The 18,979-nt window shown below is 38.0% G+C and overlaps 1 protein-coding gene across 2 annotated transcripts in view; it reads left to right on the top strand.

Annotated features, from left to right (window-relative positions):
- Window positions 1-18,558, top strand: part of nkain4 (sodium/potassium transporting ATPase interacting 4) — a 49,094-nt gene extending 30,536 nt beyond the window's left edge. The window contains exons 5-7 of one of the 2 annotated variants that reach the window (XM_043225309.1): window positions 5,204-5,264; window positions 12,461-12,545; window positions 16,212-18,558. In XM_043225309.1, the coding sequence (XP_043081244.1) occupies window positions 5,204-5,264; window positions 12,461-12,545; window positions 16,212-16,221 (156 nt within the window). In that variant the 3' untranslated portion in view covers window positions 16,222-18,558. The remainder of the gene's footprint in view (window positions 1-5,203; window positions 5,265-12,460; window positions 12,546-16,211) is intronic. The other variant, XM_043225310.1, reaches the window with a different exon arrangement.
- Window positions 18,559-18,979: the final 421 nt, after the last annotated feature.

Raw genomic sequence — 18,979 nt, 5'->3', positions numbered from 1 at the left:
TTGCGTTGCATTGAGGCCACAGAGGCAAAACAAGTGTCCTAAAGTTCTTTGAATTGACATTTATGAGTTTTGATCACTAATACTATTACTAATAAAACATTATTCTCTAGGTATTGGCACGAGATAAGGGTTTAAAATGCGCCGTTTAAAGACATAAGCAGATTAAAAATGCATGATTCCTGGGTGATTTTCTTCTCATTTTTCCTTCAGCACCCAAACACGCTTTTAAAAAAATGGTCACGTTCAAACTCTGCCGCGTTATCACAAATTCAGCTTGTTTTACGCCCATCCAGACTGTTGCTGAGTTCACGTCTGAGAACATGATTAAGAAAAGTTTCACTTCAAAGTGTCTCCCTTCGCTCCCTGCGGCGGTTTAATCACTGTTCATGTACACACAAATGTAAGTGGATTTTTGATTAGACGTGGCCAGCTGCAAACATCTGAGAGCCGTTTGTTTAGCCGCTCGGCGGCCATGACAGGTGGAATATTTTTGCCTGGTTTTAATCTCAGATCTGGTGGGTGTGAAGTGCTGCGAGTGTGTTGCAGCGAGAGCACTTTTGTGAAGTGTTGTTGAGAGTGCTCTGATTCAGATGTGATACGGCTCTGAATTCTGCCTCCGGCGGCTGCAGGAAAGAGAGAGAGAGAGAGAGAGAGAGATCAGAAGTGCTGTTTACAGGGTATGTAAGTGTGTGTGTGTGTGTGTGTGTGTGTGTGTTGGACTAATTTCTCTCACAGCAGGGTGACTTTGGCACATGGTTACTCTGTCAGACATCATGTCCGTGCGGTGGGTCAAAGCATCAGGTTTTTGTGATGTGTGTCCATCATTCAGACATGTATTCAGTTTCTGGGTCTGTATTACTGCAGTCTCTTATTCTTTTTTTCTGCGCCTCGGCTTCAGCCAGCTGAAACTGAAGTAGATAAAGCCACTTGAGAGAAATGGAAGTGTAGTTTTTGTACTGATGGTGGTGGTGATACTTTTAAAGTAGTTGTTTACTGTACCTCTAAAGGAGAACTTATTATTGAAATGATATACAAAATATAGTGTGAACTGAAGGTAATATCTGTGGACGTTTTTAAACATACACATAAATGTGTGTGTGTGTGTGTGTGTGTGTGTGTGTGTGTATGGATATACTGTATATATATATATATATATATATATATATATATATATATATATATATATATATATATATATATATATATATATAAATACACACACACACACACAGTAGTTTTAGTGATTTAGTCAAAACATTTTGGTTTTATGTTTTAGGAAAGCTTATATGTGTGTGTGTGTGTGTGTGTGTGTGTGTGTTTGTGTGTGTGTGTATATATATAATGAACTTTTTAGCAATTTAGCTTATCTTCTTTCAGAAATAAAATAAAAATATTACAAAATGCTCACCAAAACCACAAACCTTTCCATATTAGTTTATATTGTTACAAAATTTTGAATATTTGAATAAGTTCTTCAACTTTACATCACAGGAATAAATTACTTTTTAAAGTGTATTCAGATGAAAAAAATATAACTGATATTTCACATTTTTGACTGTATTTTTCATCAAATAAATAGACTTCTTTAAAGAATGCATATACAGCAATGCTTTGTACATTTCTAATTAGCACTACTACATATTAAACTTTTCTTTGTTCTACAGACATACATAATACGACACCTTAAGTTGTAATGCCTATTGACTTTGACACACTGTGAAGAGTTTCATTAGGTGTGTTCAGATTCTCTTTTGTCTTTAATTCAGGCCAGTGATGTGATTTCCTCCTAATATAGATTTCATTTGCAGAGGAACACAAACTCGAGTGTTTTTTAGGTGTGTAGTACCAAAGCCCAGACCAGACAGCAGCGCTACGTAAGTGTTGGGATGACAGAACCAGGTCGTGTTCATAGAGCCGGCGTTTGATCTGTCAGTCATACAGACACATCTCTCACTCTGAGTCAGAGATTTGGTCATAAACTTGTAAAGAATTCACATGCAATGCTGTAAAGATCCAGTGCTGTAAAGAGATTCATCACAAGCAACATTTTTTAATTTTTTGTGTTCAAAATGATATTTTTTTTTCAAAGAATTCAAGCAGATAAAACCATGCTGACAAAAAAAAAATTCTTAAAAAAGATTTTTGATATATAAAAACACTTAAGTGTTTAATTGCTAAATTATATCATATTTTTCTCTGAAGTTTTCCATTATTTTAAAGAGCAGTTTGATATTCGCTGAGCTTGACCGTTTTACCAAGTTTACTTTTTATATTACACTTTTAAAGAGTTCTAAGGATTATTTCTTGAGGCAGATTTCACCATGATTACAAAAGCAATTCTGAGATAATTCTATTCATATTAAAGGCATTAGAAAGACTAGACTGAGATTGAAATCTGAATTAGCTGTCATGAGAAACACCCCGAGGGAGTCGAAGGCCACCGACCCAGAAACCTTGTCTCTCGACAGCAGCTTTACCCTTTGACCTGAATGATCGGTCCATGAAACACCCCTGAAATACCGTTAACCCAACCTGTCAGCTCGGTCGCTTTATATATCAGAGGAGAGAGAACAGGTTAAATCTGCATCACTTTGTGCCACTTCACCAGAGAGTGGGAAAAAAACGCTGAAAATCAGCAGAGGAACGCCTGAAACGGTGAAACAGAGGGTCCTGGCTTCAAGTCCTTGACTTTTAAATAGCTTATGTTTTTTAATGACCATAATTAAGGCGATATCAAGTGTTGCGCTGGATCTGAGCTGAGAGCGGTCAGATCTCAGGTGCAGAGCAGCGCCGTCTGTCTTTCCACTTTTTGCCTGAGATGCCCTGAGCAAGAATTAGTTTTGAATTTATTACATTTGGGTTACGTCTGTGTCTTGATCTCGGAGTGAGAGCGCTCTTCAACAAAGGGTTTAATATTTATAGCTGAATAATAATAGCCGGTTCTGCTGTGTGATTCAGGGTACTGTTCTTGTGTGGAACGAGCGGTAATGTACAGTAAGCCAGTTATTATTGCAATAGAAAAGGAAAATACATATTTGTACAATGAATGAAAATACAGTACACGTTTGGGATAGTTCTTGAAAGAAATATTATCAAAACGTAGAATAACGAAATAGTTTTAAACTATAAAGTGTGTTTCCTCTGCGTCAAATCAGCTTCTTAGAAAGATTTCTGAAGGATTGTGTGAGACTGACGCTGATAATTCAGCTTTGGATTTAGAAAAATATACACAAACAGAAAACAATTTCACTATATTAGCTTTATATGACTGGCTTAAAATGACTTCCGCGGCTTTTCAGCGTACACATGGCAACCTGGAGCAACAGATTCAAGGTAAACGCGACATACTAATCAAGTCAGCTGTAGTTGGCAGCCTGGTTGTTGACATTTCCTCTGTTGCAGTTGGTATTTCACAAGTCCTTCAGTGTAATGAAGCCGATTGGAGGTCTGAACCGCTGCACATCAGCGTTCAGCCGCTCCGCCACAACCTCTCACGGCCTCATGCACTTTCATTTAAGTTTCTTCAGTATGTATTTCTCTCTCTTTATCTCTCTCGTTCTTATGCAAACATTTTTTTTTTTTTTCGGGGGAAGGTGTATGTGGGCAGTCTGCCCAGTGACAGATTAATTGGTTTGGAATAGTGCCACTCTCTGAGACTTGAGTTTGCCCTGTGTGTGTTTTCATGCAGAGCTGTGCCATCTGCCTCTGTGGCACTGCCGTACCCATCAATATGTCCGTCATCAACACACGTACACACACACGTCCCCTGTTCACTTGGCACAGGACTTCGTAAAACTCTCTCTAATGTCACTTTGAGTAATGTATTATCGGCCATGTGTTTCTCATAATGAACGGTTTATTAGATGTGCCTGCCGTTCCTGCTGCACATACTTATGGTTAGGGACTTCAACAACGCCCCTAATGCTGAGTATTAAACTTTGGTGAGTAACTAATCCCACACGTGAATGATACAGCACATCATTTTCATTTTCATATACATTACATTTATTCATTTAGTGGATGCTTTTATTGAAAATAAAAATAAAGAACATTACAAGCAATTCTTAACTTGTTGACAATGTACTCTTTCATAGGGTTTAGGTCTTTGGCCAGTAAGCAGTGCCCTGTAATTAACCATTATCTTTGAGCAGTAATAAAGCAGGCACCCAGAACACCTAACAACACCCTAGTGACCACTCACTGCACCCTGCATACACCTGTGCCTTAGCAACCACGTGACAGCATGCTAAAAAAAGTGGTTAAAAACTCCATAGCAGTACCCTAGCAATCACTAAGAAACCCTGCAACTCCATAGCAACCTCCTAACAATCACTGAACAGCTAGCAACTCCATATCAACACCCTAGCATTCTCTCAAAACACCTAACAACCTAGTAAATACATAGTAATTACAACAATCTAAAAATCACCCAGAACACCTAGCAACAAACTTTAACAGCAATGACCTAGCAACTCCATAGCAGTGCCCTAGTAATCACTCAGAACACCTAGCCACTCCATAGCAACATCCTAGCAATTCCTCAGAACACCTTACAACACCATAGCAATGCCCTAGCAATCACTAACAACACCTAACAAGTCTATTAAGCAACACATTAAAAACACCCAGAGCACCTAGCAACACCTTAGCAATCCCTCAGAACACTTTACAACTCCATAGCAATGCCCTAGCACACCTAGCAACGTCCTAGCAATCACTGACACCTAGCAACCACATAGCAATGCTTAAAAGCAATCACTTAGATTACTTTCACAAACATACTAAAGAATTCTGAAATTGACTCATAACACTTAGTATTAGCAACAACACAACAAAGTCTTAGCAGTTATTCAAAATACCCTAGTAACTACTTAGTTAACTCACAATGCCTAGCAACTGCATAGCAACACCATAGCAACCTAATAGTGTCACCCAAAACATGAAGTAAAAGAAATAGCAACTGCATGGCAACACCCTGGCAACCACCCACATCACTCAAGAATCACGGGATATTTTTGTCCAGGCAGTCACAGAAATATAAAAATTTTGCTTCAAAATAACAATGCGCTGCCGTAAGGTAAAGACACGAGTGGAAAGCGAAAGGTGAAAAGATCTGTCCGAGTCTGGTGTCTGTCTGTCTTTGGCGCTCTTTGTGCTGTCAGTCTCTTTCGATACACTGATGTGTTTGTGTCTGTCTCCTCAGCTGCTGGGTTTCATCTACGCCTGCTATGTCATCAGTGTCATCACAGAGGAGGAGGACAGCTGTGAGTATCTTCTCTTATCTCCTATCATGCCAATCTGTCTGGTTGGCAGTAGTTCTGCTGGTGTGGAGGGCTGATGTCTGTCTGCTCAGGTCAAAAGTGTGTGTGGGTGTGGGTGTGTGTGTGTGTGTGTGTGTGTGTGTGTGTGTGTGTGTGTGTGTGCGTGTGCGTGTGTGTGTGTGTGTGGGTGTGTGTGTATGAGATAAGAGAAAAATGCAAGCCTGTCCAAACAACACATTCTTTCCCCTGTTTATGTGTCTAAAACAGACACTATCAATTTTATTAAAGAAATATGTCTGTCTGATTGTAGCCTTACGCAAACATTCAAGATATGATGGATCTGTGTCCTTCTAGCTTTGTTTTTTTTGAGAATAAATCTAAACCTTATGAATTATCAATGCTGAAGAATATGAAATATGTATGTAAAACCCATTTTTTTGATCCATGTGAGGGGGAGCGCACTACTCTTAGACATTTTGTGAGAAAAGCTGCATTACTCAGTAAGATTGCATCTTTGCAAGTGTGCCTTAAAGTTTAGGTGGATTTGGATTGGAGTTGAAAGAACTTTTTTTTTTGCTACAAATCGCATGCATTTAATTGCATCTAATTTGCTATTGTTTTAATCTGCAATGCAAATGCGAATTAAACAGCAAATGTGACACTGGACCACAAAACCAGTCTTAAGTCGCTGGGGTATATTTATAGCAATAGCCAAAAATACATATTAAAATAATTAGGATATTAAGTAAGGGTCATATTCCATGAATATGTTTTGTACATTTGCTACTGTAAATATATTATATATATATATATATATATATATATATATATATATATATATATATATATATATATATATATATATATATATATATATATATATATATATATATATATATATATATATATATATATATATATTTATATTATTTTTTAATTAGTAATAAGCATTACTAAGAACTTAATTTGGTGTTTTCACACAGATTTTTTGCAACGTCAAATATTGCCCGACCCTAACAAACCAAGTACATCAATCAGATTTCAGGTGATACATAAATCTCAATTTCGAAAAATTTCGGTTTTGTAGTACTGGGTCACAAATGTGTTTTTTATCATAAGTATGCTGTTTTTTTAACATTATCAGGTCAGGTCTATTGTAGGCCATACATTATATTCAAATGTGATAGAGCATGAAGCTTTTAGCGACAACAACCAGCATAATAAAATTGCCAGATTCATCAGAGAGAAAGTACTTTTGGCGTCATTCGCTGGAAATTTCACTTTAAAAGTGTCACGAAACATGCAAGAAGCAACTCCATTATTTTTCAGAAATATCACCCCAGGCGTATCCCAGTGAGCCTGGGTTGTGTATTTGTGGGAAATCTGCATGTGTGTGTGTGTGTGTAACACTCTTGGAAGATGCCAGTAGCAGCACAGATTAGAGTTTGCCAGATAAATCAGATAAACAATAAGATTAGGATTTGCCAGGTAAAAAAAAAAGTGCATTCCAGTGTTGTATAGACTCTGTTGGCATACAGGTGATAGGTGTTTTTGTAGCTTGTACAAATTCACTTCAGTTTCAAAATATTGTCCACAGCGCATATAAACAGCAATTATTTGGTCTCGGCAGAACAAGCTTTAACAGCCTCAGTAAGTGGGAGAGGACCTGAGTGAAGCCCAGGGGATGAGATAAGCCACTGCCATGTTTGTACGGGTCAAACACCGGCCCAGGTGGTTTGTCTGTTTGTATTTTATCATGCGCATGTGCTCGGTTGAACTCTGTATGTATGCTCCGTACAAATTTACCAACATCAAAGTGATTATAAGTACGCCGAGGAAAGTTTTATTGCTCCGAGGTTGCTTCATAGCCCTGGAGATTTGAAGAGCGCGTGAAATCAAAATGTCCGTTTGGTGGCTTTCATGCCTGTTAGTTTTGAGAACATCTGCGCGCTAGTGCACTGCTAAAAGTTGGCTAAATACATTTTTAATACATTGAAGCATTTGTAAATTGTAATGTTTTTCTACTAGACTGACGATTTTTGCCCAATTAAATGCTTTCTTGAATGACAGCACTCTTAAAATGATTAGAAATAGCGAGTAGAAAAACACAGTTGCGCTAATGAAATTTATCCAGCCATAGCTTTATCCACCTTGTTTTTGAATGTGTAGTTTATTAAAAAATAATTACTATTACTACTCACCCTTGTGCTGCCATGAATGGCATGAATGGATATTACCACGATAAACGCACAAAAACCTAGCAAGGACATCAGTGAAATATAATTCCAATTTTACGAAGATATGAACATACTATTTAAACAAATATAACATATTCAAGACGGTAACTCGGGGAGAAGAATTGTTGAATAAGTTATGTTATTTTCTTTGCACACAAAAATAATTTTCATAGCTTCGGACAATTACGGTTTTTAAATAAATGTATATTAGATTTATTTATATAATATGTAAAGTCTATACATGTACTGTATATATGTCCAAATATGTATTTTAAAAATATACATGTGTGCGTTTTAAGTGTATAGTTTGCATAATAAATATACACAGCACACACACAAATACGTATGTAAACATAAACTTATTTTGAATGCGATTAATTGCTATGAAGCATTTTGCAGCCCATACAGAAATCTACTGTGCACTAAAATGTTAAATCTCTCACATATGAAGTCAATGTCAAAGTTGCAATGAATCAAAATAAGCGATTTGCATCTTTTAGTGTCTGATGAATTTTAAATATATATAATTAAAGTTTCAACGAGTTATGATAACATTTTTAGGCTGTAGTTGAGACACTTTACATTGCCAAGCTGCCATTTCATAGCTTCCCTAGAATTATTTGCTTGTGAAGGCAGTGACTGGAAAGTGTTAGAAAGAATCTTCAATGCTTTTATCCATGAAAGCAATGAAGTGAGGTTTTGCAGGTCTCTGACTTAAATTGCAGACCCTTAAAGCACCGACTTCACCTCAGATTCTGTACCTAAAATAATATTTTAAGCATCTAAGGGAGATGATTGTTGACTTGTGGTCGTGGGTAAGTTCGAATTTGTAGGCTAAAGCACTTTTTCCTTTACTCATGCTATATTGCCATTGGACAGACAGATGTGTGTGTGTGTGTGTGTGTGTGTAAGCAGCCCAGTGGGTCTATTTTCTATCATGCAAAGCTGTGTGTGGTTCATTTACACGCTCATTTGAAGTGGAGGATTTAATTTCTCCACTGCTCTTCCTCGCCTCTGAAGTTTCTCTCTCTCCGTCTGTCTCTCTCTCTCTCTCTCTCTCTCTCTACAGGTGATTTGAATAATAATGTGTCAGGCTTCATTTTTATCCATGGATTCTTCTTCTGCCTTGTCCGCCCTTCCTTCTCATCTCACTCGCTCTTTCTTTCTGTTTTAAATGACTTGCATTCATAATTAGTTTGTAGTCGCGGTCCCACTGTTATCGCCGGCTCATTAAAAGCAGCAGCAGTCACTTCGCTGCCGTGTGAATCTAATCTAATCACAGCGGACAGACCAGCCCTTCTGCCAGCTCCAGGGACGCGTGGGCTCTTGAGTACTGATCTAAGCCCGGATCCTCTCTCAGACCTGCCTTTACCAAAAGAAAACGCAAACCTGGCTTCACATCAGAGCAGGAGCAGGAGAGAGAGATTGTGTGTGGGACTTTCGAGTGTCTGGTTGGTTATCAGCGCTGAGCAGATTCCTGTGCAGGCTTTTTATGAAAGTGGGTCAAAATAGAGCTGAATGTTAGCATGAACGCTTCTCGATGTATGTGCCTTACATTACGCAGGGGAGAGAGAGACACAAGAATATTTTATTTGCGTGAGCTCTGTGATTTCTACCTGTTATGCAACGCCGAGCTGATACGGTTTAAACTCTTGCTATACGCTGTACTACAGAGATGTTGTTTTTATTTGAAGATTACTTCAGACTAAACGTCATTGCACACTGAGATCGGGTTTGAATTTGCATTTGTGCATCCGTTACAAGCATTTTGATTGGAAAGGATGATGGAAAAAATAGAGGCATACAAAAATTGTGGACTGCAGTGACCTTAACCTTTTTCAGATGAGCAGATGCCATACTTAATTTAAATTGAATGAATAGATGGTTGCGAGAAATAAATGTATACACTGTTCAGTAGGTATTCGTTGCTGAATATTTCAGTATCATATTGGTTATTAACCTTAATTTATTTTTTTGTATAATATTTTTTATATAACATATGATATTGTACAGTTCAGGGTCGGAAAGACGTTTTGGAAAAAGGAAATTAAGCGTCATAATTGTTTTCAACACTGATAAAAGACTTGTAATATGACTTGTAATAATGCTAAATAAATTAAACTTTGCATAACAGGAATAAATTACATTGCAAATATGTTACAATTTGTACAACAACAGTTTGTAATAATATTTTGCTAAATTAATTTTTTTACGTAAGATTTCTTGGTAACACCATGCTTCCAGATCTCCCTCCAGTACTCACGCCTTGTATGCACCCCCAAGTCCCCATGCTGGCCAAGCACCCCTGTGTCTCCGCGCTTCCAGGACTCCCTCGTCCATCCAGCTCCGCAAAGGTCGGGAATCATCCCTCGATCTCCTCTGGACTCTTCTCTGGCTGCGCCTCGTCACTTGGTCCCACTTGCTCTGTTGGGCTCCTTCCTCCTGTCAGCTCCACCTTGGTCCTCAGTCACTCCGGCTCTGCAAATTTCTAACTTTGCCTCGGTTTCCAGAATCCTTGACACCACCCTGGCTCATCAGCTCTCCGTCTTCCCCTCCTTCCCCCTCCACAGTGGTGGCATGAGTCCCCAGATCTGCTCTTGAGGCCGTCTGACCTGAATCCTGGTCCCCTGGAGCCTCCAGAGTGCCTCCCAGTTGGTTGTTGTATGGCACAGGAAGCACCTTTTGGGGGGTGGTACACTGTAACCATGACACTTTACTGCCATCAGATTTTGAATGATATTGGATATTGATATTGGAAAGTTAGATATTGGATATTGATATTGGAAAGTTCAGATTATGACAATTAACAGGGTTAAGAACATAGGTATTTAGTGATTTAATGACAGTTTTAAATGGCATACATTTTAATATCATTTATGAGTTATTGGCGTTCTCCCGTGACTGTGCTTCTAGAGCACCCTCCGTTACCCACGCCTCGTAGGCGTCCCCATCGATCCACCAGCTCCGCTGTGGTCGGGCATCGTCCCACCATCGCCTCAGGACTCCTCTCCTCTCCGCTCATGGAGAGAGCGCTCTCAGATCTGCATACATTGAGACACACACTTAACTTCTCTCACTCAGCTGAGGTGTTTTCACAGTATTGTGACTGCTATTCATTCCACCCACCTCTCTTCTCAGCCCTAGTGGCTATCTTCTTCTGAACAGTTGTACTACAGTTCTTTGCATCCTCTCGCTTCAGATTCATTTGTCTATAAGGCACGTCCTCCACCGCAGAAACAGTCTGCATATGAAAATAAATTTCATAAGTTTCAGCCAGTATAGTTAGTCATATCATTCATTGCTGCCTTTTCTCATCGTACATTTTGTACATAGCTTGATTAATTTTATTATTAACTTTTAATAGTGTTGTAGATCTCTGAAGTCGATCGTATATATATTGGTCATTTTTAATGAACGTTTTTATTGTTCTAGGCTGGTGCTGAAAGTGGCTTGTGGATGAGCAAAAATCTGGAAATGAGTGGCGTTTTGTTCTGGAAATGTGTGTTTTACTCGATAAAACTTATTTCACAGGCGATGCACGATGCACTAAAATGCACTGAAAATATCTGTTGCTTTATTACTGAGTTTAACTAAGGCCTAGTCCCGACTTAAACTGCACCCTGTTTGTGAAGCTGGCCTTAAGCGTTTCTTAATTTTGTTAATATCAGTTAGTTGCATTTATCAACTAACAATACGAACAAGTGTTGATGTACGAAGTACATGTGAAGTTATCCATTTACTCAAACGAATAGGAATAACTTCTGCCTTCCCAGCATTCCTCACATAGCAGCTCCGCACATGGTCTCTGCTCCACGGATCCTACAGACACATTATGAGCTCAAAGCCTGTCATTTGTGATAAACAAACCAGCCCTGCTATTTTCCAGCCTGCTGTATGTTTAATGCGCGTAAACATGGAGGTGAAATTGCTCTTGAGATTGCCGTCTGTTGCGGTTTTATGGATTGACTGAAAGGCTTGTTTGTGCTTTCACAGCTAAAACACATGTTCGCTTACAGCGGATCCCAATTCACCTACTATGCAAGTATGCACTAAAATGTGTGTATCAAAGCGCCTTTGATAACTGAGCCATCTTATTAGAGTCTAGCAAATTCCGTTAATTAATTTCTTCGTAAATGCCTTGGTATGGAAATTGCGTTCACAACAGAAAGTAATGTGAGACCAGAATGAAATGAAATGAAAATGAAAGGTGAAGGAAAGACGACAATTGTAATTTATGAGTGAACGATCTCTTGAACTCACAAACTTCATAGTGTGATGCACATTTCAAAATCCCCAGAAATAGTACGCAATTTGGGCACAATTTGACACTATTTTTAACAGACGGTGCTTTGGGGCTCATTCTAATCTCAAGTACTTATTTACATTTCAAATAGGTGGTATTGGGACTGGGATGCAGGGCTGATCTTCTTTTTTTGCTGTGTATGAGTTAGGAATGTGTGTGTGTGTGTGTGTGTGTCTGTGTGTATTTTTAGTGTGGAGTCTATCACACCGGGCTGAATGAGGCCAGACATCTGATAATGAAAATCACTCATTCAGAAACCTGTTATTCATTCCTCTGTCTTTCTTTATGTGTGTGTGTGTGTGTGTGTGTGTGTGTGTGTGTGTGAGAGAGAGAGAGAGAGAGAGAGAGAAGGAGTGAAAACGAATAGAGTTTTGTATATATACAGAGAAAAAATGTCATGTACATGAACGTGTGTGTTTTATCACATCACATTTCACATGCACACTGTTAATAATAGTCTGATTGGTGTAATCTGAAGTGTCCTAGTCTATATTTCAGCGTTAATGTTCTCATTCTCATTCATATTTCTGTCATGCGTTATGTCTGTTAGTGGTTTTTACATAGCGATTATCATTTCATGTTTCATTTGTTCTCTTCATGGCTCATTTTCCTGTTTCATTTCTTTCATTCTTTAATTTCATCTTTTGTTTGGTTTTCAGTTGATTTTATTGGTGGATTTGACCCATTCCCACTCTACCATGTCAATGAGAAACCATCTCATCTTCTGTTAAAGCCCGTGCATCAGTAAGTACCTGTGTGTGTGTGTGTGTGTGTGTGTGTGTGTGTGTGAAGAATGTGTTCCACACATGAGCAACATCTGAACACATATCAAGATGTCATCAGTTAAATAATGTAAAATATGTAAGGAATAATTGACGATGGGCTGCTGAAACATTTATTTAGTGGCGAAAACATGGGAATAAGTAGTTTTTTTTATCCTGTTTGCTATTGTGTTGTAGTGTTTGTTGGTCTGAGTTTTGGTTATTTTGCTATTTTAGGCTTTGGAGGACCTTTGAAATAACTGAAATCATTTTGACAAAGTCAGATCGAGACCCGTCTGGAACTACTTTAGCCGTCCATTTCCTTAAAGCTAATTGCACATCCCAGAACATTCGTCAGCCAATCAGATCCAAGCATTCAACAGCACAGAAGTATTACAAATTAAAATAATTATAGCAATTATTGAGTTAATTAGTAGGTTTCATTTACAGTTGTAATAAAACCAATTTAGCCATCCGTACATCCCTGTTTAAAAGTAAAATGTGTGTGTGTGAATCCAATCAAACACACCCTGTGTGTGTGAGTTAAGTAAAATAGATCCTCTTACACTTGTCCCTGCTTGCCCCTTATCTGAGGCATTAATTAAAGTAAGTTTTCTTTTAATTAGTGTAAGTTCTTAATTAGTCCATTCATTAAGCATTCCGATCTCGTCCAGTGAGGGATTAGTCAAACAGTGGGAAGCTCAGTCGAACAGTAAAGGAGCTTTTATATCAGCTTGGACATTTTTGTATTGTTATTGTTAAATGTTGCGCGTTAACTATTTGTTAAAGCTCTCTATCTTAACATGGAACAAATGCCAGTGTTGATGTGCTTCCAGCTCAGCTTCATTTTTAACATGAGATCCATGCCAGCGCTTTCATTGTTTATGTACTGCGGAAACTTTTTAAGGTCAGATCTCGTTTTAAAGACTGGCAGCCGGAGGCGCCGCAAAAGTTTGGCCAACTCTCCTCGCTTTTATCATTAGTTACGTGCCAGCTAGACTATTAGCATCTTCTTGAGAATAATAGTCTGCGGCTGGACGAGCCAGACCGGTGAAAAACTGATTGTAAGTGTCTCTGGCCATGTATTCATCGTGCTAGAAAAGTTTTGATGGGAATAACTCGTATTTGTGATTTAGTTAGAATTACACATAAGCAGGCCGGGGGGAAGCTGTTTTCATTTGAGACTATGTGTTCTCTTATTGCATTGAACATTACTAAAGAAGACCGGAGAAGTGGATTATATTAAAAATATATATAAAAATAAATATATCAACCAAACTGGCTTGCTATAAGATGACTCATAACATTACAACAATTACAAATAGGAATGAAGGACTCATCCCATGAAAAATCGCAGTAAAAATGTTGGCCACGCTGCATAACCGTAAATCAAAATGCGTGTAAATACATAAAATACATTTAAGGCAAAGCGATCAAAATGATACAGTGTTAATGAAAAAGAAAATGTTTTGAAATATTTACTTATGTATATTAATAAACAAGCGTGCTAGAATGACTGTCTAAAGAAGAAAAATTTGTAATGTAAAACGAGATTAATTTGCATAATTACAGTTTCACTGTGCTTTCTAAAGACCGGCTAGAAATCACGAGATTAGTCACACAGCAATGTCACCAAACAATCAGTCGTGCAACAATAAATGAGTGAGGGGTGGGAAGGAGGCAAAGAAGATGACCGATAACAATTAACAGTCTTTTAATAAATCCACAGTAAGGCGATTCCAAGAGGGGTAACAAGCACGGGAGGAAATGACATCAACTGACGAGACACACCTGGACGTGATGAACTGATTCACACCGGACAGAAACTAGGTCACGCGTGACATATGAGGAATGAAAACGCACACAAAAAAAGTCCAGGGGTGTGACAAAAAAAACCAAAAAATAAATATATCAATCAATAAATAACAGTTTTATCGTTCTCTGAAGCATTATACGCACAGTTCAGAGACTTGCCAGTCACGTGACAGTTATGGCTCAGGTGATTGGCTGAAAGAAATGACCTCAGGAGCGTGGCGTGCGCTCAAGACGGCAACACGCGGGTCACCTGCTTCCACGAGGCCATTCGAGCGATATTCACGTGACTGCTCGAGGTATTATAAAGCTGCTCGTGCTTTGCTCCAGAGAAGAAAGTTCTGTCAGGCCTGTTCTTCTCTCGTAGAGGGGAGCTATAAATCCCTCTGTAAATGCTTCTGAGACCGAAAGGGTCTTGATCGCCTGCTACCTGCTGCTATACACCCTCAATCTTACAGTAGGAGTTTCATCTTGGTTTTGATGTGGGAAATTTGGATCAGTGGAGTGGTTCCTCTGAGACCGGCCCTGGCCTCATTTCAATAAGCCTTAAATTATGCAGACACTGTAATGAGTGTGTGCAGAAGAAGCCTTTTCAATATGTGCACACGGAGGTGCTAAACACATTATATTTGCCCCAGGGACATTTTTCATGACAGTTTAATCAGACCAGTTGCAAATGAGCGAAGTACTTGTCCTGTCTCCAGATACACATGCGTTTCACCATCACAGGGAGTTTAATAAATCACCCAGCAGGTGTGTGTGTGTGTGTGTGTGTGTGCATTCACAAGTAAATTTGAAGTTTTAGTACTGTAATTAGAGGTTGATTGAAAATTAATTGGATTTTGCTAATATCAATATTTCAGGTGGGGAAAACAGGCCAGTAAACCAATTAATAAGCTGATAGTTAATATGATAGCTGATAGTTAACTTAATGTCAAACAGTGCTAAACTTTATTACAATACATTTAAGAAATAATTATTTATCCATGAAAATGTTTATTAAACTATTAAATTAAATAAAACATTTGGATACACTGCTGTGTGAAGCGTCAGTGTGGTAAGGCCATATGAAACGGTAAATATTATTTGTATTTATAATGCCTCAAAAAAAAAATTCCTACAATAAAAATCAAAATTTCCAGAAGCCATTATTTCACTGATATCAATGTTGAAAACAGCCGTGCTGCTTAAACATCTTTGAAATTCATTCATTTATTGATTTTATTATATTATATATCAAACAAACTTTGGAAATACGATCGAAACAACAGCATTTATTTGAAACCTTTTACAAAATCGTAATTTTTTAATACTGTCAAATGATTAACCGCGATTCAAAATAAGTTTTGTTTACATTTTATATGTATGTGTTTATTTATTATGCATACATAAATACACACACATACGGTATATATTTATCATCAGAATTTATATTCGATATACATATATTTAATATATAAACATAACAGTGCATGCGTACTTATATATACATAGTAAATATGCACAGTACAAATACACGTATTATTTAATTGCTAATCGTTTGACAGCGCTAAATATTTTTTTCATATCCTTACGGTCACCTTTAATTTAATGCATTCTTGCTAAATAATAGTATACATTTATTTTAATTTTTTGACCATATCGGCCCCAGACATTTGAAAGGTAGTATATGCATTTAAACTGAAACAAAAAATAACTTTATTAATAGAATTTATTAATAAAACAATTAATAAAAATTAATCAAAGAACACTCCAAATAACAACAAGAAAGCCACTATCGGTGCCAAAATGATCCGATATATCGGAGGACCCTAACATTTCTTTTTGTGTTTTCCAGGTCTTCGTAAATGAAAGTGCGTCGTGAAGAAGAGGCTCTCGGCCCGTTCCTCCTCTCTGCTTCTCAGCTCCTGCTTCTCCTCCGTTTAAAAACGCTTCCTAATCGTCCTAAATCAGCCCTTTCTGGAGACCTGGAGAACTGGCTCTTGATTCCCAGCTCCATCTGACGCTCCGGCCGCAGTGTTTAGACGCTCTTACAAGTGGCTGTAAAACATATCTAAACAGAAAGGCCCGGTGTTTTGTTGGTGCGGTGTGTGTGGTCCACGCGTCCCAGTTATTCAAGGAGAAGGTTGAGATGTTGAGGTTCACAGAGTTCCAGCTCTGTGTGTGTGTGTGTGTGTGTGTGTGTGTGCGCTGTTTACCTTCACACGGGAACTGGCCCGGTGAAAGAGAGCAGGGAGCAGAGACGAGGAAAACGGGTGCGGCCCCGAAAAATAGACAAAGAAAGCTGACCTCCGGTGGCAGTCAAAAAATAGAAGCAAAGGAAGTGTAAAATATAAATACAAGAAACAATTAGAGCTGTTTTATGTCGTAGCGTTATGTACAATTCTCATAATTCACTGTAAAATTCAGTTTGACTCTTTTTTGTTCGTTTTAAGACTTGATTTATATGCAGTGAACCCCAAATCGCTGTACCGAGGCACATTTAAATCACGCTAAACAATGCGTGATAGTCGTTAAATCAGACGGGTTAGTTTTGGGAGTCATGCATGCAAGGTCAAAAAACACTTTTTTTTTAAGTTTTGCATTTTAATTGTGACTCGGGAGTTTTGGGGTCACTGTGCATGCAGTCGGTATTTTTAATGTTAATAATCATCATTTATCGCACAATGTGTTTGTATCAGCCTTTAGAACAGAAACTAGTTTGGGCTCCGGCCGGTAGTCAGTCGATACCGACAGTACAGTTATTACATAACCTCATGCTGTTTTCGTAATCTATAATGTAACAGGACTGGCCGGTGTTACGAGACAGAAAAGGGTTCTGAATGGTGCTTGTAATCAAAAGTTAGTTTGTGAACAAATCGTCAGCATGTCGTTGTATGAGTATGAGTAGCGGTTGAGTGGCTGTCCATGTCTTTCACTGTAGATGCAGAGCTACTGTAACTGTTTACTGGAAACATAAACCTCAAAGCACAAATGACTGGCCGTAAGTGTGTATGACATGTTTTGAAGAGACTGTGCATTTCTTTCCTAATCGAGACGTGGAGGTCAAAGGTCGGTATGTGTTTTCTCATTTTCGTAGTCGCATAGTTGCTTGTTTTCCCGGGTGTTTCATATCACGAGACGTGCGTACTGTATTGGCAGCATTTTCGGGTGCTTGTGGCCTGCTGGTAAAGAAACGGGACTTATTTAGTCATTTTAAAGGAACAGTTCATCCTTGCCGTCGCTCACGTAAAATGCAAAAAAGGAGAGCTTTGGACAAATGCTTGTCTCGCTCTTTTTCCAATCAAACAGAAAAAAGTGGTCACTCTGAACATTAAAGGCTCTTTATTGGCATCTGTGGGTCCGTGAAGAGACTTTAGCATCCAGGGAACCTTTCTTATACACAAAATGTGTTTTTTTAAAATTGTTCTTTACTAAGAAAAACATAGTCCTTTAAAGAATTTGGGCAATCGGAAAAACCAAAAATGCATTCTTCTATGGTAAGAAGTGTTTTTAAGAGTGCATGTTCAAAGCTCGAAGTCGTGGCATAGCTTTGTGCTTTTCTTGTTTGGAAAAGAGTAGCTTGAACATTCTACAAAACATCTTTTGTGTACCTCGGAAGAAAGTAAATCAGCAGTTTTGCATCATTAGAAGGGTGAGTAAATGCTAAAATATATATATTTTTAGGTGAACTGCTCCTTTAAATGTTTCAGCATAGTTAGGGGAAGTTTTAGCAGTTAGCATTTAACTAAATGGCAGAAACCAAGGCTTTTCGCTTAATGACATTAGCTTACAGTTATCTCCTTCAGTGTTGGAGTGAGATCCTCCTATTGGTCCTCGATCTCTCCTGCCCTCTAGTGTTCAATGTCTTTCTGTACACTGGACCGGGAAAACTGCATTTTGTACCACTCTGAAAATACTCATGTACATTTGTAATTGTAGAGTTTAGGATATTCAACATAGGCCAGCAACAGTAGCGTTATAAGGAGAAAACGAATGATATAGATTTATATCACACCTCTCCCCTTGTCTGTACGTCTCTGTCTCTTTTTACAGGTGTTTTTTTGTAAACACTTTTTCTATCTGTTTTCTGTGTTTGAGCTCTTCTCCGTGGTTCTTCATTGACTGCCTGTCCATCAACACATGTTTGCTGACCAGAGTGTAAATAGATGTTTGTTAATAAAAGTATGCTTTTCATCTACAGACTACACGTCTTGTTTGTGTTTGGATTGGTGCTTCTGTCTCTGTCTTTGGCCAACAAACATGAATAAACAGAAGAGGATCTTTGACAAAGATGTGCAAATTGTTTTATTAATGAAAATAGAAGTGCAATGAGTTAATACAGTAATAATAAGATAATATTATACAATATGGTCTCTTATAAGCTGGCATCTAAACATATGTTATATATATATATATATATATATATATATATATATATATATATATTTTTTTTTTTTTTTTTTTTTTTTTTCTCTTTAAAGCTGTTCACTTTGGCATGACACAAAATCAAATTTGGTTTTGTCCAGAACTTACAAGCATGCAAAAACATTTTTAAGCATTGTAGGGTCCAAAAATCTAGTATAAACCTGGAAAATATATATATTTTGTTTATTATTTTTATTT

This window comes from Puntigrus tetrazona, chromosome 23 (genome assembly GCF_018831695.1).
Source record: "Puntigrus tetrazona isolate hp1 chromosome 23, ASM1883169v1, whole genome shotgun sequence".
In the NCBI taxonomy this organism is placed as follows: Eukaryota; Metazoa; Chordata; class Actinopteri; order Cypriniformes; family Cyprinidae; genus Puntigrus; species Puntigrus tetrazona.
This window is presented reverse-complemented; position numbering and strand designations above follow the sequence as displayed.